The sequence below is a fragment of the Anser brachyrhynchus genome, assembly GCF_964034855.1.
Source record: "Anser brachyrhynchus genome assembly, chromosome: 3".
In the NCBI taxonomy this organism is placed as follows: Eukaryota; Metazoa; Chordata; class Aves; order Anseriformes; family Anatidae; genus Anser; species Anser brachyrhynchus.
Window position 1 is genome coordinate 5,278,577 of NC_137696.1, and position 20,535 is coordinate 5,299,111.

The 20,535-nt window shown below is 42.8% G+C and overlaps 1 protein-coding gene across 2 annotated transcripts in view; it reads right to left on the bottom strand.

The window, feature by feature from the left end:
• The window catches only part of SNAP25 (synaptosome associated protein 25), a 62,540-nt gene that overhangs the window by 10,160 nt on the left and 31,845 nt on the right, over nt 1–20,535 (bottom strand). The window contains exons 2-5 of one of the 2 annotated variants that reach the window (XM_080585576.1): nt 19,111–19,245; nt 18,418–18,459; nt 9,856–9,904; nt 1,150–1,267 (exon numbers count right to left, since the gene is read on the bottom strand). In XM_080585576.1, the coding sequence (XP_080441702.1) occupies nt 1,150–1,267; nt 9,856–9,904; nt 18,418–18,459; nt 19,111–19,182 (281 nt within the window). In that variant the 5' untranslated portion in view covers nt 19,183–19,245. Of the gene's footprint in view, nt 1–1,149; nt 1,268–1,404; nt 1,523–9,855; nt 9,905–18,417; nt 18,460–19,110; nt 19,246–20,535 lie in introns of both variants that reach the window. The other variant, XM_080585577.1, reaches the window with a different exon arrangement.

Below are 20,535 nucleotides of genomic sequence, written 5' to 3' on the forward strand. Positions count from 1 at the left end.
TTATCCCAGCAAAGTATTTGTGGCTGTGAACACAGGAGCAAAATGGATTTTGAAATTTAAGGCAGTGTCTGCATTGTGTCCCAAGGGAATTCGCTTCAAAAGAAATGGTGCCTGATAAGGCAGAAGCCCAGTCCTGCCCTTCCTACTCCAGACCAAATTCCTACCAAACTCCACGACTGATCTCTTTCATTTGGACTTGATAGTTGTGGTGGGATCGCCTGTGAACAAAGTTTCTGTGCCACACAGAAAGGGAGGATGATACTGCAGGACCACTGCACTCTGCCCAGTTGCCTCTGGCCAACCATGTGTAAATGGTTTCACTGAAACCTAGGTGGTAGCTGACTCACTGCATGCTGGATTTGCTGTTCCATGAGGACTTCTGGTCAGTCCACTCTGTTCCCTGTTTCCTACACCCACATAACAGCACATCACATTTTCATTTGGCACTTAAAACAAGCTTTGCATTACTTGGAGGACGGTTTCGTTCAAGAGTGATGGCATGCAAGCAAATTTGATGCATTTCAACATTTCTGCTTAGTGTACATGCTACCCAAATGAGAGAAATTTGGCATGACGTGTTTGGGTTTTCTCAAATTTGGTTGTCTCTGGCAGGATGAAAACCATTTCAAGTTGGGTTCCAATCGTGAAATGTCATGTCTCGTTCAGGCTCTCATCAAGGACAATTTCTGTTGAACAATGAAAAGAAGCATGGTTTTCATCCATAATTTTGAGTAATGTTTATTATTGCCTCTTCTGCATTTTTGAGCTACAATTTTTGTTACTGTTGTTGTTTTTTAAACTTGTTTGTGAAAATATGTTTTAAAATTTAGGGCCTCCAGGAATAAAGTAGCCCCAGTGGTTTTGTTCGTTGGAAAATGGAACCACTTAGTACACTTTGTGTAAAATGTTGAAACTTTTACCATTAAAAGGTGTCAACAGTGAAGCTTTCACTGCAGTATGCCTGATTTTAATGCATCTACAGTAATTCCCAGTCAGTTGTCTATGCTATGAGATGAATGCATTTGAACCAGAATCGTTCTTTCTGCATGCCACATGCTCATCCTGTCCATGTGCCTAGCAAGGATGAGCTTCACAAGGCCTTTGGGATCAGCCTTAAGTGCTCAAAGAGATGAGGCAGGCAGCACCTACTTGTTACATGGACAGACACAAAGACCACAGAATTTTCCTAGGTCCGTCAAATTCTTTTCTGCTTCTTTCATGTCCTTATTGATTTGGTCCATTCCCTCTTCGATGCGTTCCAGTTGTTCTGATTAAACACAAGTATTTTATCCCCACAGAATGAAGCAGATGGAAAAGGACAAAGAAAAAAAAGACAAAAACTTCAGACATTCACTGTGACAAAAAACTGGACACCACATAGCAGAGCCGGTACCCAGTACCTACTTGTTACAAGGACATATGAAAAGGCCACAGCATTTCCCTAAATCTTTTAAATTTTTCTCGGCCTCCTTCATGTCTTGGTTGATATGGTTCATGCCTTCTTCAACACGATCGAGTTGTTCTGGTCAGGACAAAGGGATGACAGTGTGGAATGAATTGTATTTTTGTTTGTTTGTTTTTGTCTTCAACAGAACGTGAAAAATGGCCATGTAGAACTGAATCAATAATGACATTACAATGCATTAATCTCAGCTGATGCATTGTTAAAAGGATGTAAGCCGTACTGGATGCCGAAGATGTTTTTTACTAATATGGAAAGAGTAAAACAAAGGAGGAAGATGTTTGAAATATATTAATTTAAACAAGATGTAATGATGTAAAAAGGAAGGGTTATAAACTTTAAGGTCCATTAACATATTACAATACATCCACTTACTAAGACACCAATGACATCCAAGAGAAAGAAAGATAAAGTGTTATTATTTTGCATTTATTCATGTTAATACAAGAGAAAAGGTATCCTTCCATGGAAAATACCAGTTACTTACGCTTACAAATACCTTGGAATTAGGTGAGATGTGGCAGTGTAACTGCTTGGGTTAGTGGGTGCCTGAGTGAGGGAGCTGGTAGTAATGGGACCAGAGATGGTGCGAGCTGTAAAGAGCCATGTCCAAGGACTCCTTTTTTCCAGAGGTTGAGGAACTTGAGACCTGCAGCTCTGATTAGCATGGGAGGTTAATCTCTGATCTGAGTGTGGCTTGGGGGCTGATTTTCCTTCTCACATGGATGCTGCAAATCAGGCATAACCCCAGCAAACATAGAGGAATTACAACCACCAAAGAAGCCTGATGCTCACTGAAAGAGGATCACTGGCCGCAATGTACATTGTCTCTGTCCCCAAGCCATTTTATGAAACAAAAATAATAGGTGAAGACTAAGGTTTTTCATTGGGGTCACTTCTGATTTGCTCTAGGGCAAGTGCCCGAAGCATCAAGCCCAGTAACCAGCCTCATACAGGCACTGCCTCTCCCGGCTGGCATCAAACAGAATTTGTCTTCTTTCCACCTGAGGCAGACAATGATGTAGGGTTTTCTTAGTGAGTTGGTAGTTCAGAATAATGTAGTGTGTTAGAGGAGCAGAACACCACAATGTAAAATTGTAGGACCAGATCCTCACTGATGTAAACAGATACGGATCCCATGGGATCAGGGATCTTACACGCAGTCTGTGGTAGCTATGGCATTTTACATTGGCGGAAAGCTTCACCATTTCTTTCTTGAAGGACAAACTCAAATAAGTATTACATGGGATGAGAAAGTTACTTGGAGTAGCAGTAAAAAATTTAACTATACCTAAGGAGTCTAAGTAAAGCAATCCCAGTAAAACACAATCACGTTCCTTTTCTCTGTACCAAGTAGGGAAAATATAAATGCAGAATTAGACTTGAGAGGAAAGGAACTAAGACAGCACTGGTTATAGAAGAAACCTAATGTCATGCCTGATATTAATTGAGCCCAGCCAAGATTTAAAAAAAAAAAAAAAAAGGCATTTTAGAAAAAAAAAATCATTGACGTCAGTATGAAACTCCTCTTAACTTGTTTTGGAACAGGAATAGGCCTAATTTCTTACTTGGGTTTCTACTAACAATTGAGGCTTACATTTTCAAAGCTGTCCAGGGGATTTGGATGCCCAATTCCCATTAAAATTAATTCTATTTAATTAATTTTAATGGGAATTGGGCATCTCACCCCTAGAGGGCCTTGAAAATCCTGTCCTAAATTATTCAAGCTGAAATAATTCAAATAGTGGACTTGTGCTGTTGTTTAATCCTTGCATGATGCTGGGCTGGGAGAAGGAGAGGTGCCATGTCAGTATTGCCAGCTGCATCTGCTCTTCAGCTGTCAGTCCTCATTCTCCTCAGCTGGATGTGCCTGTCTCCTGATACCACAGGCATTATGCATCCCAAACCCAAGGAGGATCAGAGTTACCCGGCAGTGTCCTCTAAAAGGAGCACGTACAATGTGAGCAAAGGATCAGGAACTTAATAAGGAAACCTGAGAGATTCATTGCACGTGTTCCGCCAGATAGATAAACTGCTGAGCAAAGAACCAGAAATACAAGGCTGTATTGTTTTAATGCACACGGTAATTCTACATTTTGGCCTGGAGGCTTGAGCAGAAGCTTCAATTCACGTTTGTACCCACAGATTGTGAATCTCATCAGAAATGTGAGCACATGGAAAAAGGTGATATTCTTCTAAGTGCTTGTGCTCCTCACTAGGTCAGAGTCCTGCCTGATCCTGCAGAGTTGGGCAATGCTCACCCTTGCTCTGGGAAGCAGCTGTGGCAGCGTCAGCTGGCTTTTCTGCTGGCTTATGCAGCGTGATGGGAATTGCTAATTTCCATCACAGATTCCCTCCGTCTGCTTGTGAGAACTGTGTTTGCAGAGTCTGGCTGGTTTTCCAGGCACTCAGTTAAAAGAAGGCAGTTTCCACACATGTATTTTGACACTGGGAGGGACAAGAGGAACTGACCTTTCTTCCACCAGCTTTGCTGCCCGCATTTTCCTAACCTTGGCTGTGCAATAGAAAACACCACCTAAGACCGCAGGGATCAGTTCTAGATCAGGTACCACCGGTTGGCTTTCAGTCTTGGCTTCCTTGCTCAGGTGTCTGAGGCCAGGTACGTAATAGAGCCTTCTGAACTTTCTTTTCCTGTTTCCTATTCTGCCTGAGTAGATGAGTGTTAACTGAGGATTAGATTTTACATGATTTAAAGACTTTAAGTTATTGCTCTCTCCAGGAATCTGGCTTAATATTTCCCGCTTCAGGATTTTTCTGTGATGCTTATGGTATTTCTGAAGAGAAAAGGGATCAGCAACTAATTTATCTTTCCTTAAAGGAAACCTCATCAGTGTAAAAAGCCCATGTCATGTTTGTAGCCCAGAAGTCTAGACAGCCCTTAAAACCATTTGCTAGCTGTTAATATAGTGGGCAGGATCGTTAACTTGTTTAAATCAGCGTAGTTATGCTGGCTTCATGGAGCAACACCGATTTATACCTGTCAAAGATCTGGTCCCACAGGCAAGTAAATAGATTCATGAGTCTAACCACAATTATTGAGGCATAAATATTATAGAGGAATTAACTTAACGAGGTCGCTCTGAATTGTTTTTGTATAAATGATATTAAAACCTGGCCTAGAAAGAATCATTGCTGGTAAGAAATTAGATGGCTATCAAAAGCTTAATTTATTGTTTTCAAAGATTTTTCCAGCTTTGTGTATTGTATTAAAGGTTTTAGGACAGACAGTCTGCTGGCATACACTGCCACGAATCCATGTAAATTCTCACCAGCAAAGATCAAGTCCTTTATCTCTAATTTACAGAAGCATTTCTGTGTCAGAGCTTAAACATATTAGATATTTGTTGCAGTGGTCTTTAAATATACCGTGTCTATATGTATGTTTATATACATATATACCTTACACTTATATATAGTATATAAGATAACTGGCATTGCCTCAGTCTGGAGGCAGAATACACACTAGGGGTATGTTGATTGAAATTTCCTTTTTTTTTTTTTTTTTTTTTTCCAGGTAGCTCTACAAATTAGTAGCCCCTTTTGCATATTGATACCATTTATGGCTGAGAATGTCACTTGAATGCAAATGTAGTGGCCATATATCTGCTTGGAGCTCTTACAGCAAACGAGTGGCATGTCTTAGGTTATAAGCAAGGATATTTTTTAACTGTATTCATACCACAGGTGACTGAGGGACCGTAAGCTTGCTCTGTTATTTTCATGGTAGCATTGTGGCCCTTTGTCAGTGATCTTCTGTGACAGCTTGGCAAATCCCTGCTCTGTGACTGAACCCGGGAAGTGGCTGGGAGGGGGCAGCTGTGGCAAGGGCACCCCTGTGCTCCTCTTGTGGTCTCTTGAGCAAACACATCTATAAAAGCATCTGAGCACAATGTGAGATGCAAGACCAGGCCAGGACAAGTGTGGTGTGCTCCACCTTTGCAGCCCATCTGCAATTTATAAGAAATATTCCTCAACTAGTGGCAAGTATTGGGGCCTGGGCTTCTTGAATGTCAGTGAAATGCCTTCGGAGAAGGGAACATGCCCTTTGCCTGGTGTATGGTGCAATGAAGCAATTTCCACCAAGGATAATTTTAATTAAAAAAAAAAAGGACATTTAAGAGTACATTGTAATCATAATTGCATAGAAGAGGGCTGAGTTTGAAAGAGAATCAGCAGATTAACTATTTCCAATGATAGCTGGTGATCCCATTTTCCATAAAGGAGAATCATATTGGAGCAACGTACATTTCTAGGACAGCCTTTTCAGAAAGCCTGAGTCCTGACCTAGCTGTGCTCTGAAAGGCATTGCTAAGTATGCATACAAATGGAAGGAAGCTGGGGGGAAGTGCTTGTGAGCCCACATCTAGTGGTGCTAAAAATAACGATACACGAGACACAGCCTGCTTTTGTGAGGGATTCGTTTGTCTTTTCTTCTGCACTACACTTTCAACATAATTAATGCCATTTTCCCTGTAGAATCTGGAATGGTTGATACCCACCATTTTTTTCATTAATTAGCAAACCATCTCTGACTGTAATCAGCTCAGCTCATAGGTGTTGCTGGAGAGCCTTTAGCAGCTCTGCTTCTGACATCTCACTGCTTATCAATTTTCGTGGTAGGTGTTAAATAGGAGATAAGCTGGGGAATGGGCCTGCACATAAGGCCATAGTTTTGCTCTCAGGCTGAAAGAATTTGTAATTATGTTTGCATTTGCTGCAGTCATTTCTCCAATGCCATAGAAACAGGTCAGCCATAACTCATGGAAAGCTGGAAAACTCAAAACTCATGCAATAGCTGTAGAGAGCTCAGCTGGCAAGGGCACTGTCAGCTGAGTTTTACATGTGGTTATTCCTGGTTATTCCTGGTTATTCCAAAGTTTTACCTCCATACCTCAACTTGATCTGGAGTACAGATCTGTTGGGTAGATTAAGCTCCTCTCTGTGGTCACTGGCACTGCTGGTTGTGCACTTGCAGTTTCTCTGGTGCAGGGAGAAAATTTCAGTTGCATTGACACTTTTTTTGCAGCTCAGCAAAGTTATGGATACTCCTCTGTCTTGTCTTGGATGAAAAAGGGCTGTGTGGCTATTGTTATTGGAAATGTTTCTCCCCCCACCTCATTTTGAATAGAAGAAAAAAAATCCTTTGTAATAAGCTGTGTGAAGATATCATCACAGGCACAAAAAAAACCCAAACATTTTTGAAGGTCCAGATTGCTCTGCTTGCCGATACTCCCATGGGAGTCGGTGATGGGAGAAGGGTATTCCCTCCCACTGGAGGAAAAAAGCTACTGTTCTGGGACCACACCAGTTTTGCAGTCCAGGTTTATCTTCATATCACCTCTGTGTACTGTCAGTTTCATTTCTACACTCTGCTTTTTACCAACATGAATCCAAATTTTAACATTTTTCTAAGAAAGCATGTTTTAAAGAAATTTAAATAAGGACAGCAATTGTTACTCCTCAATAATCCTTTGCAGCATAACATTTTTAGTGTAGAATATAAATATTTTAGTTTAAATTGTTATATGTATATTTAAGTAATTCAACAGGGGAGTTGGACTCAAGGCCAGGTTTAAAAAAAAGGTAAGAATTATGGATGCAGATAGGCTCTGAGAAAGACTTTCTCACTGATGGATAAAATCTCATCCAGGAGCATCCAACCTCAGCTCCTCCCTGTTGGCTTCCTCAGGGAAGGACAGTGTGAAACTGCTTTGGGCGAGAATACCTGGCCCAAAAGGCGGTGACTGTTTGTTTTGCATAGGGACTGCTCCAAAAGCCCACTCAGATTCCCACTCAGTGACTTCAAAGGGTACTGGAGAAGGTCTCTTGTTGTCTTGGCAGCCCCATCCTCTGGGAAAAAGGAGTAGTGAAATTGCTTGTGAAGCTCCATATTTCTGTAGGGTCACAACAGACTGTGGTCTGTTGCACCAAACTGCTAGGCAACAGGAGCTAGCCAAGCTGCCTTGGCTGTGTGAGTACCGAGTTGTGTAGCATTATGTTGGCTTATTTCCTTTTATGATCCCACAAACTTCTGCTTGTGATGTCAAAAAATGAGCTCTGCTTTGTGCTACTGAGCCTGAGGTTAGGTCAGAGAAGTTTTTCTTGTGAGGTATGTTTAACTTAGCAAACAATTTTGTAAAGAAATCTAGAAACAGGGCTTCAAGCAACTGCAACGATTAGATATTCTGCTTGCCACCCACTGGAAATATCAATGTCATGGTTTTTGTCTATTTAACACCTAATAATCTTAAGTGACTTGTGCAGTCAGCTGAAAAGAGATCACATGGCAGTGTTAGCAAATGATTTCCTTAATCTGATAATCTGTTGAGACATCCATGAGTTGCACACATTGCACTAATTACAGAGGATTCAAGGTAATCATTAGTGTATTTTGCCCAATAATAGAAGTCTTTTATCGCTAAAATAAAGTAATAAAAGAAATAAGGAATTATTACAGCTATATATGGCTAAAATGGACAAAACATAATTAAACATTTAACATAGTACAGCAATTACAAAATTCCCAGGGTTTGTAGCATTATTAGGCTGTTTTTTCTTGAGAAACCCATACTGTTATAATCACAAGCTTAATTTACTGAACCACTTAAGGCATGACCATAACCAATTTAAGGAGGCTTTTAAGTTGTCTGATTCCTTCCTGTAAGTATCAGCTATCCATGTCTCTGGCCATACAACATACATTCCAGTTTTCACTGTCGATACGAGTTTAATACTGAGCTTCCTGGACTCCAGAGAGGTCGGTGGGTCCAGCCTCGGTGCCTTTGCTCACATGGACAGTCCTTCCTAACATGACTAGGTGGGATCACTCAAGAGTACACGGGTTTACCAGTAGTGATCAAATAGAACTCCAAAGGAAATAACTAAATAAACAAGGAATTAAAAATAAAATAACCTCCCCTAACAATCTGTGGAAAAACAACAGTTAGAGAAAAGAAACCTACTTCCCCAAGGCTAAACACAAGGGAAGTTAGAGGCACTGCTAAAGTTTCTGCTGATCTGCCCCTGAATTTCCTTACTGGATACAAGTGGATATTTGCAGACTTTCTCTGACAATATTTGTGATTTATTTCAAGTGTTAACACACTTCTGAAACAAAACACATTATTTACACAGGTGCTGTATCTGTTTCAATATAAATAATCTGTTTTTCTGTATTCAGTGATAGTTCTGTTACTGACATTATTCAGGAAATAAGAAACATCCATAGATAACATCTGTAATATTTTTCTTGTCAGGACAAATAGATGAGAAAAAATTGGTTAGTTTAATTTCTTTTCCTTAAAAGGAAAAAATAAAATACAAGAAGCAATAATACATGTACCTAACAACAAACAGAAGAAAATACTTTCTGTTTAGGTCCTGTTATTACTTTTCATTCATTTTAGTGCCAGAGAAGCAGGGATGTAATAGATGAAAAGGGCTTGTCGGGTTATGCAGTCCATTTCCCAATAATGCCATAACGTTGCTTATAATAGTTGTTGGGGCTTGCTGAGCTACAGAGTGTCACCTCTGTAGAAAATTTTTCCTAGCACAGTTTCACACCGTGCCACATACTAAATAATAATGCGGGCTTTTGCGGGGCTGGTTTGATATAGAGTAGCAGAAAATCATACTCTGTTGATTAACTTCTCTTTGGAGACTCCCTTTTGCTGTTGCTGTGGGTCTGCAGCAAATATTAGTTTATCTGGGGGGGAAGGAGAAGCTACCTGCTGCTTTGCGGTATTATGAAGGGCAAAAATGTAATTTCCTGGGATGCACTGAATACATCTAGCTCTGTCTCTGTCACTGTCATCCACAGGCAGGGACTTGTCTAAGTTTAAAGGCTCATATATGGTCACTTGTAATGAGCCAGTTGTTCCGTAGCTTTTAATGTTAAGCTCCTGTTATCCTCACTGACATTTCTGTACAAAAAAAAAAAAAAGAATTTTGCACAAGCCAAACAATTTTAGCTTCTCTTGGGATGCATATATTGCATGGCTTTCACTTGTAGCTAAACAAGTGAGAAAATTACATAGCACCTGCTTAAATAATGTTGGATTTTATATTTATGGAGGCAAATCTTCCCATCATGTAGCTGGATCTCGGCCCAATGCTTGCTGAAAAAAAGATGATTTTGATGAGTTCAGCCTGCAGCTCTCTTTGATATTAATGGGAAACAGATCAAAAGAAGTACAGACTCTTACACAGCTATTGTACGTTCCTTTGTCAGACAGTGAAGCTGAAGACAAAGAGATTCTTGGGTTCTCATGCATAACCGTACGTGTTTTATGGCCCTGGGATTCAGGGTTGCACACAGTTAGTACAGTACTTTGAGAATGGTTTACGTCCTTACTGAAGCAATCTGAACTTACCTCCTTGCTCATCCAACATAACCAAAGTCCTGATACCAGCATCTTTACTCTACATCCCAATAGTGGTAGCAAGGTAAGGAGAGAGAAGGGGAGAAGAAAGAGAGAGAAAGAGAGATCAGTGAGGGAACTCTCAGTCCTCGGCACGGGACATAGGAAGACAAAAGAAAAACAGTGAAAGGAATGACAAGGTCATAAGGGGCTGGTGGCACAATCCAAAGCCCTTATGTGACCGGGCACCATAAAGGGAACTGTGTAATCTAAATTGTACCATCAGCCCTTTAGGATTCACTGGGACACTGAACTACTGCAGCAACACAAAGTCCCGGACCGTGAGATTAAATAATCACTTTATGCGAGAGCCATTTCTATAAAGAGGGTTTGTTCCCAAGTTCTCTGAGCAGGAGAAGGGAAGAAGGGGGTGTTGACACTGCAGATGTATGCTCATCCCACAGGAGAAATAGATGGCACACAAACGTGTTTGGTAATAAGCCATAGCGCTTTGTACATAGTCCTTGCAACACAGAAGTCAGAAAGCTTACCTCCTTAGGAAATCCATTTTAAGGCACGCTAACATTTAGTAGGATTAAATCATGTTTTTTGGCTCAGAGACCAAATAGGTAAGGTTTTGAGCCAAATTTTAATTCATTCAACAATCACCTTTAGCGTCCATCAATGGACTTTGGACTAAGCTTGAAGGCAGGACTTTTAAACCCCTCCATGCCAATCCTATCTTGGCTCCTGTGAAGGCTAAATGGAGTCTTATCACCATCACCTTCGCTGGGAGCAGGGCTTAGGCAAAGCTGAGCACTTCTGAGCTCCATCCTGCCTGAACCAGCAGCAGGCCACCTTTCACAAATACAGTTTTTGCATGCATTATCACTACTCTGGGGTGCGACCAGGTGTCTCAGGTTTCTGGGTGCTGTGATACGAAGCTATATCACAGATTAGATTAGCTCCTTTTTAATTACAAAGGGAAAACTAGCTCCGTTCTGCTTAGAGCAGTGATAACATCTGTGAATAATTAATGGCCTGAATGATATCCTGACTGTTGCATTTCAATAACAGATGAAGTAAGTCCTCTGTGGCCTGACAGCTTGCCCACGGTTACACAGGAACACGAGGAAGAGAAACCTCGTGTCCTGACCATCCCTCCTGTGTTTTTCAGGCTGTCCTCCCCCTCCCAGAAGCATGTTCAGGGCTTCACATTATCCCTCCTGCCATCACTCCTCCTTCTGTCGGGGAGCAGTGGTGTCTCTCCGCCACTGGCGCACTCTGGGGTGCTCGCAGGCTGGCCAGCAGCGCGCTACGCGCTGCGACTCAGCTACCAGCCCGCCGGCAGCACTCGAGGTCTGGCTGGCGGCTGCAGCTGGTGCTTCTCTGCTCTGCTTCAAGAGCACCCCACTCAGTTCAAGAGGGACGTGAGATGCCCCTTGTTGCGCTCTTGTCTGCCTCCCTCTGCACTCCCGCTCTTGTCTTTAGTGTCTGCGTCACTATAGGAACTGGGAAGAGCATCAGATGTGTGCAGCCTGGTTTGCTCCCCCTTTTTCAGTCCCTGTGGGAATTGGCAGGTGGAGAGAAGCCTTCTGCCCTTGGGCCAGCTGTCTGCCGGGTGCTGCTGCTGCTCACTCTCCTTTCAAGCTCATATTGCACTTGCTTGAGTCCCAGCCAGCTTTTATTTTCACAGCCTTTACAAACTTAGAGTCCAAGGGTCTTCTTAGATTTGCCTATATACGGTAAGGAAGCCACCATTAATGATCTTAAATTTTCTGTGGGACAAGTATCAGATCTGCTGAGCAGTGGATGTTAGGTAGCTTGTTATGGTGCTCTCTCTGTGCTCTTGGTGCCCAAGGTGGCTTACCCAGAATGACTTATATGTATTTTAACAAAACATATGTCATGCAAACACAAGGAGGCTGCTCGGGTCCTGAGTCCTCTTGGGTAAAAGATAATTGTAAATTGTAAATACAGCATGGTCTGATATTGCACCTTTCTGAATACCGGACTTAGAAAACCTGCAGCTGGTGGTGTGATAGGTGTTGGCTTTCAGTGAGTCCAACATAGCCAGGCTGAGAAATGCTTGATGCTTGTTAGCCCTCTGACCTTATGTTTCTGCTGGTTTTGAGATCTGAGCAATCTGCCTTTATGCAGTTAAGCTGCCCAGTGACCTGAATGAGACCTATGCTGAGAGAGGAACTTGGCAATTGGACCTTATGGTTTGTGTTTCGTATTAAATCCTTGCACAGAGCTAAAGAGGTGCAATTTTCTGCTACTTACTTGGCCATCAATACCATTTTATTTCATCAGGCAATACTCTATCTCTTAAGAAAGTGACCTGTAGCTCAGCCTGCCACAGCATTAATCCTAATGTGAAAATATTAGAGTGTGCATTGAATACACTTGTCTGCATCTGAGATCTAATCCAAAGCACATTGAGGCTAATAAAAAGATGCTCACTGACAAAGACAAGAGGTGATTCAGACATCAAGTGACAATCTCCTCCTGTTCCAAGTTTTGATTAAGCATTAATTGTTTTTTCACAAAAAAATTAACCATGTGCAGCCAATTTGAAAAAATATATATAAAATCACATTTGTACATTTAAAACAGATCCAGACTTTCCCAAAAGTTAATTTCCATTGTGACTGTTTTTTTAGATAGATCAAAACCAAACAGAGCTATTTGGCAAATGTGCTCATCATCCAGACATCTGAGCAGGAGAGAAACACTCTGGGTATCTGACCCTCAGTGACAACAGGCTGTGCCATCTTTAGAAATATCAATCTTTCTTCATCTAAAGGAATACAGAGGAAGAAAGGTACCAAAGAAATGTATTTGGGGCTCATGAGAGAGATTTCCCAAGCACAGAACACGTTGGCGTTCCCTGCACTAAAACTACCACAGAAACTGCCCTCGGTCAGTGGGAGCAGCTGTCGGCAGACACACGAACTGGTTGCTTAGAGAGCGTGTAGCAGGAGGTGACGAAAGCTGTGTTTGCAAGTTGCCAGCCCAGAAGAATATGTTTTACAATGACGGATCATAAAACCTGGATAACAGGTTCCCGATGAGCCCATGTCATGACAGCAGGTGGGTGCAGGTCCAGGGGCTCAGGAAAGGTTCCCACTCACACAACATCAACGAGATCCTATGTGGGAACCCATGCATGGGCAGAAGTAGTGAGGTCTGTGGTGTTATGAAAATGTCTGCTAATGGTACGCTTTCCCCAGGATTAGGGTGTTTCTGTCTTCCTGTGCAATGGAGGAATTAGTTAAGACCCTCCAATCTTTGCATAGGCAATCCTCCATATAGTTTTCAGCAAATAAGGGTTCTCAAAAAATGGGTTGCTTAGGATAGTTCAGGCCGGAGAGAAGGAAAGTACATCTTTGATGGGGTCCTGCAAAGTTCATGGAGTGCATGCCACTTTAATCCATCTCTCAACATCCTTGTCTCTTTGGGTTCACTTTTGACTCTCTTTCTCTTCCTGCTGCACCTGAGAGGAGAATTTGGGCTGCTGGATTTTGCCACAGTACAGCAAACATCTCACACTCCTGTTCTTTAGAAGAAAATGGCACAGCACGAATTGCTTTTGTTGAGGCATTAAACTGACAGCTTTGGAGTTCCTCTGTTTATCCATAAAACAGGTACACTGCAGATGGTAAAACATTTCATCTTTCCCACACAGCCCTCGAACCTGCTCAGCCCTGACTCTCGGAGTGAGCAGGTCGGCCTGCGTATCCTCACAGACTTTGATTTCCACCGACACTGACATGTGTTGCCAACTCTTCTGCAAAGCCTGGGGTATGCAGACCTGACAAACTTTGCTCACAAGATGACCCCTCATAGCAGGAGGCCATCGCTTTTGACTTTAAAAAATCAGTTACACTAGGGGAAATGGCACCATGTTTGCAGACCCCATACAGCTTATGAAAGTCAATGTCCTTCGGCCTTTGGGTAACATTATGCTCTAGTGTTTGGAGAAAGGTAAACCAACAAGGAGTACTGGTTTGGGTTCAACTTCAACGTGCTTTCTGTGAAGCACACACCCAGTTTCTCCGCTGGACCAGAGGCTAAGCTACTGATCAGAAAGCTAGAATATACGATTTTAAAACTTTGGGCTTAATTCAGCTTTTAGATACATCATCCTAAGGCAGTGTGCTTCAGTGAAGCCAGTTTAACAGCATAATTTGGATTCCTGCTGCAGTCTTTAACATACATTATCCTCAATCTTCTGTAACAGCTTTATAAAACTTTTTTATAGTAGGGTCTCACTCAAAGCCCATTAAATTAATCTACAAGGCATTCACTGTAATTTGCCCAGCACTTTGGAGGGGAAATGCATTGCTGTATTTATTACTGCTATGTCACTGAATTTCCCAAGGAAGGGAATTGGGAAGACTTCTCAAAGGGCCCGCCAGTCCCTGCAGAAATACAGTATGTTTCCTATCCATGCCCACTACAAAAGGCAGCTACTCCAACTGCGATTAAGCCCAAGGTTTGGTTTTCCTAGCAATATAAGGGAATGATGTATCAGACAGAGAACCCAAATTCTAGAAATCCCTTCCTCTGTGTTTCAGGAGGTAGCCTGAAAAACAGATATACACTCTCACTTATGTGAAGAACACAAACTTCGTCTTCAATGAAGAATTTTACTTTAATCAGTATGGATTATAGAGTTTGTTTTGAATAAATTAACACAGGTAATTATAAACCAGGACAGGCTGAGACTGCTAGCAGTTCCCAGTGACACTAAAGAGGCATGTCAACACCCTAAAGACAAAAATGTGGTCAAAGAAACACTTTTAGTCATCCGTAGTAACGCATTTAGTCAACTCCAGCTCCAGGTTCACTGTCACCCTGTTAACACTGTGATGTCTCTCCGTGCCTGACTGAAGAGCCATGTTACTTCACTGAGCCTGTTAATTCACCCTGGGGCTCAGATCCTCAGGCTCAGATCCTCAGCCAATACAGGTCTGCGTATAACCCCCGTCAAATCCTGTGTGCCTGCTTTTCATCTAGCGCAATGTCCCTGACTCCAGTGCTATGCAGCTGGTAGACCCAGCTACACGGGGTTTCATCCTGCATGGCAAGCACTGACACCAGAATTATGAATCACCTTCCTCTGTGCCAGATATGTGTTTCTGTGGAATTACACAGATTAAAACACTTGTCTGAGTAAAACCATTCCAATAGCTAATAATGTCAAAGGGATTTTTCGAATCAGCTTTGTCAAGATTTGGATCAAAATCTAAATTAATAGATTTTTTTTTAATTCTTTGGTCTATAATTAAGGGGCATTTGACTGTGGTAATAATGTCACAGGAAACTTAACTTCCCAATCACAAATGAAGGAGGTAAGTAAGATGGCATGCTGTATGTTCAGTGTCCTGTTCCAAGCAGCATCGTGACGTTATCAGACTTCCATAACTTACCATTTCAGCTCTGATATCTTAGTAAACTTGACTCTAACCCTGCAGCATGTAAGAGGAGAAATAGTCCTGTCTGGATTTGAATGTACAAAACAACTCTTTTGTCTGTGCTCGTTGCTAAGTGCTTTCTTGCTGGTCTTTCTGCACTACTGATCTTGTTGATGTTTTTTCCCTTGCTGCGTCAGAGCTAGAAACTATCTTCTTTTCCACCCTACAATGATCGATTTTTTTAAAGACGATGGTGGTTCCACTAGAATATGGTAGTGGACTCATGGCTTTTCTCCTACTGTATTATTCTGCATTTCGTAAGGTTGGCTCAGAGGTTAAAAGCTTGAACAAGAAAATAATGAGAAAGTCAGCTACAAACTGTGTTTTAGTCTTACTTCTCCTACTTAATGTTCATTTTCATTTTATGTTTTGGTGGAAACATTGCACAGCAATGTAATAAAATGCAGGTATTTGTGGCAGTGAGTAGTGAGTAGTTCCAATGCCATTGGTTAATGCGGATGTAGCTATGTGTTGCATGGCTATGCCAAGCACCACAGAGAAAACTGATTTTTGTAATCCGCCATCCCAGTACGTAGCTGCCCTCGGGCAAAGCAGTGGCCACTTTACAATGTCCACTCACCACTTATTCTGGCTTCTCCTGTTGTGCTAGGGCTGAAACAATCAGCTCCTTGCAAAGCTGGGTTATAAAAATAAGCCGCAGTAACAGATTTGGTCCTTCAGCAAGGAGAACAGCTCTGTTTTCCTCACTGACATTTCCTGCAAACAGCAGCAGGTCTTAGTCTTCAGACTCAGCTGAGTCTTCTGGGGCAAGGAGTGCCCAGAAGGTCCTTTGTGGACATCGGTTTTGTCCCTCACGCTCTGGCCTTATTTCAGCATTGTACTGCTATAGGCCTTCCCTGAGCAGACAGCACTCCTCTGTCTCTAGAGTGGAGCCAAGTCAGGCTGTTTATTCTGTATTTCCCCAGCATCTAGCAGAGTGGAGCCAACCATGACAGGAATCCTTATATATATATATATAGGAATAATGCTTAAATGTGGAAGCATGCTCTTCCTGGTTAAGGAGTACTGGATTTGTTTTATCAAGAGAATAAAGTAAAAAGCATTCTTTCATTGAGGAAGAATATTTTCTATCTGTACTCACTAGACAGGTTCTGCTAAGCAAGTGAGTCTAATTGGATTTCTTTTTTTTTTTTGTCTATTAAATCAGTGAAACACAAGTTCAATTTCAAAGACACTCACCACTTGTCTTTTTAGTCTAAAATCTTTCACTCCTTAACTGCTGCATGCTTTGTAAGGTACCTAGAAAATGGGGTCAGAGTAATCAACCAGCTGTTCAGAGCACAAGAGAATTTTAAAGGTCTTTTGTAGTCACATTAGTGAAAATAATATTCAGCTCATTGTAAATGAATTCCCTTGACTACTCAGGGCTAGTTTTAGAAACTTCTGTATTTGCACAGGAAGATACTGTAGCATCTGAATAAAAGCCAGGTCCAGAGAGATGCTGCGCTCTTCCAAGAAGCACTAGAGTCCTACATAAATTCATTGGTAAATGCAGCAGTCCCAGTTCTCCTCCCACTTTGCCATTTGCTGTGATTTAATACTAAAACTCCAGTGGCATTCACAATATGCTCGTTCAATATGTTAGGAAAACTCAAGCAGTGCATAGGTCACACAAATACAGCTTGGGAGAGACAAGGCTGATATTTACCAATGGCTCGGCCCTGGGCAAATCACTTCCCTTTCCTGTGCCTCTTTTTCTTCCCACTCATCATCTGCGTTGTCTATTTCGATCACAGGCATTTTGGGGCGGTGGGCTCTCCTGCCTTGTGTTTGTGGAGGTACACGTGTAAGACTTGTGCATGTCAGTGAAGTGATTTTAAAGCAGGAGCTGCGTCCAGCCGGGAGGTGATGTGAAGTGAAGGTTAGAAATGGCACATCCAGGGAGTTGAGCAGAGAAGAGGGGCAGATTGCTTGCAAGACAAGAACGTGTTTTGGCTGCAAGGGGCCCAGATCTGAAGTGTTTGTGGCAGGGAAGTGATGCTGACTATGCTCAATGACCCATCTGCTCGTCTATCTGTACACGGAAATTTAATTTTGTCTCCACTGGACTCCATTGATCTCCACAGTCCTGATTGATTTTGAGGCTGTGAAGCCTACGGCTGGGCTTGTGCTTGTTCCTGGACGTGGGACCTGATGTCATGTTCTGCCCGTTGTCTCTGCTGGAGACTCCTCCAGTTGTCAGGATTACCGGGACTGTCAGTACTGATGACCCTGATTAAAAATGTCACCGGTTCCAGAGCCACAGATCGCACGGTGTCTGGAAATAACACGGCCTGTCAGGCAGGAGCAAAGTTTTCCACCACCTGATGCCTGATCGCTCTAACCTGAACTGAGTTTGCTAGTGCCCGGCTTTTAAAGCCCTTTGTTACGAAGAGGGTGAAATGAGGGCAAATTTCTTTTTCCTTCTGGGGGTGACTCCTGCAGGTTGGTGCAGGCTGTGTTAGCCATGGGGGCTGAGCCCAAGTCCCCTTCCCCAGCACCGTGGAAACAACTTCCTTCTCCAGAGCTGTTGATCTAGGACATCTCATAAGCCTTGAAACCCTAATAAATGTTTCAGAGATGCGTAAAGTGGCAATTAACGCTGTGGTGACTGATGCTCTATAAATAGCTGCAAGTGGTTTTGTAGAGGGAGTTGTCAAAGAGGACAGGCCAAAGAGGCAGAGGGCCTTTCTCACCTTCCCCGCTTGCAGCAATATGGCAAGGACATCAGAGCAGTGCCAGCACGAGGCTCCAGGAGCTCTGCAGCAAACTCAGCTGTTTGTCCCTCACTCCAGGTCACCTTCAGAAGCTGTTTCCTTGCCTTATCTCGAGCATCCTGGCTCAATGGATACTCAGATATGGGCAAAACATCGTGCCTCAGCAGCTAGCCTGCAGCTCGACCCTGGGCAGCTGAGGCATGGTGTCTCAAATGACCCTCGCGCCTGGGCAAGGATGAGGAGGGACGGAGTGGTACAAAAAGCCATGGCCATGCCCTAGCAATGTAAGTAAGAGGAAAAAAGAACCTCCTGGTGTGTCAGAGTCTCCATCACTTTTGCTCGCAACAGAAGCTCAAATAAAATTCAGTCCTTACCTCTTCAACAAGCTGCAGCATTCGGCGGGTGCTCTCAAGGGACTGGAAAAAACAGGAAAAGCCACTTAGATTTCGCAAGACAGTTTCCCTCCCTAACGTGCAGGCTCATGCTGACGGTATGTTTTTCCTGTGCTCTTTGCCTTCCCCCCAAATCAGGCCATCAGCAGGTGATGGTGATCTCCTCATCCTCGGTCCCCAGGAGGGCTCACGATGCAGCACTTCCCACCACATCCCGGGGCAGCTGCGGGCTCTAACGTATGCGCTCCCCTCGCCTGTGTGGTGCAGCGGTGGTGCTGGGAACAGCTGGTGTTCCACTTTAGAAACACGGTCTGCAGTGTTCAGCTACTTTTCAGTCACCTAATTGGTGACAATAAATATTGCATAGGTTTGGCAGATTGAAGGGATCCTCAGACAATATTACATTGCTGCTTTTTGCTCTAAAGTCAGTCAAACTGATGGATGTCCTAGTACCTAAACCAAACTCATGATCAATAAATATCTTAATCTAGATTACTTAATCTGGACCAAACATGATGTTAAATTGTTTCATCTCTTTTCCAGTTCTGCTTTCTGCGTAAAGCTGACAGAAAACAGAATCAGTCCCAGAACTCCTCTGCCAGACCAGCTCCTGTTTCTGGCCGTGCCTGTCACCCACACCCAGCCCCAGGGTTCCTGCTTAGCTATCAGCCTCACTTCATCAGCAAGCTGGTCGGCACGCCGCTGCATCTCTTCCAGCTCATTGCGCATATCCGCGTCTTCCGCCATTTTAGCTGTGGGTGTGTTTGTGGAAGCTGCAGATCAAGGAGTTGTGCTCAGCTGCCTGCGAGCCTGGAAGACAGCGAAAAGGGAAAGAAACAGTGTGGTTAGGCGCCCTGAAGCACCGCAATGTGCTTAAATGTCAGTCCCCCAGAAGTGCTTTTATTACGAGTGCCGTCACCCAAACTCTTCCATTCTGGATAGTCATTCCTATACGGCACAGAGCACACAGGATTTTTCAAGGTGGTGCTTTACTCCTGTGCTATTAATCACTCTTGAGGAACAAGGATCTATTCTTACCATGTTCGCTGAGGAAAAACAAATCCTTCTTTTTTCCTTAATGATTCAAAAGCTATACACACCACATCTGGAGATTCAGGGGGCACTGCTTGGTACCAGAAGTGGGCTTCAGACCCATTTATTCTTCCCTAGAATTAAAAGCCTTAATTTGAAGGAGGTCAAGGTCAAGCCTATGCTGCTCGCATCCTATATTTCAACTGCATCGCTTGGAGGGCTGGACACTCAGCTAATGTATCTCCAGTGAAATTAAAGACAATGAAACTGCAGATTTTTATCAGCTAACGACTTGTCCAGGACACTCCAGTTCAGACTCTGAAACAGTATTTACAGCTGGATTGGGTGAAGTTATCTACCTGAGCGAATCCTTCATTTCAGGTGAAAAGACTGCAGGACTTATCTGGTGCTGTCAACACCACTGAGCTCATCCTAACCCGAGATCAGGATGCAGCCCACTAATCTTCATTTGGTTAGGGTTTCTTTTTTGTTATAAATTCGAGCTAGCTCTGATTACTGAGCATGACTTGATTAAGAAAGGCGGGTCCTCCTACCATCTGTCAGGTCTTTATAACAACAACACTGGCTTATTTCTCTGCTCGATTCAAGCATGCCACATTGCAAATTACTGCTCACTGAATGTTAGATTTGTTCATTGCAGAAAAACCTAATCCCAGGTGCAGAGGAGGTGGGGAAGTTGTGGGGGACTGAGAATAAACAGCCATAAAGCACATGCCATCATGCTCAATTACAGAAAGAGGACAAAAACAGCCCCTTTCAGTAAAGCTGCTGTAGGAAAGCAAAATCCCAGAGGCTATTTTCTGTCCAGTCTTTGTGATATGTGTAGCCTTTACAAAACAAGATAAGCCAGGGCAGAGTTTGGCTCTAAAATTTTAACAATAATAACTCTTTTTAAAAGCAAATTATTTTCTATCTGAGATGAATCCACTTATTGCTTTGACAGCACTTTCCATCAGCACAACAGGAGTATGAGCTGAACAGGTACAGCTGGGTGGCCGGGATATTTCCTGGATCGCATCCTGTTTACTTAGAAATGTGTAAGGAAAG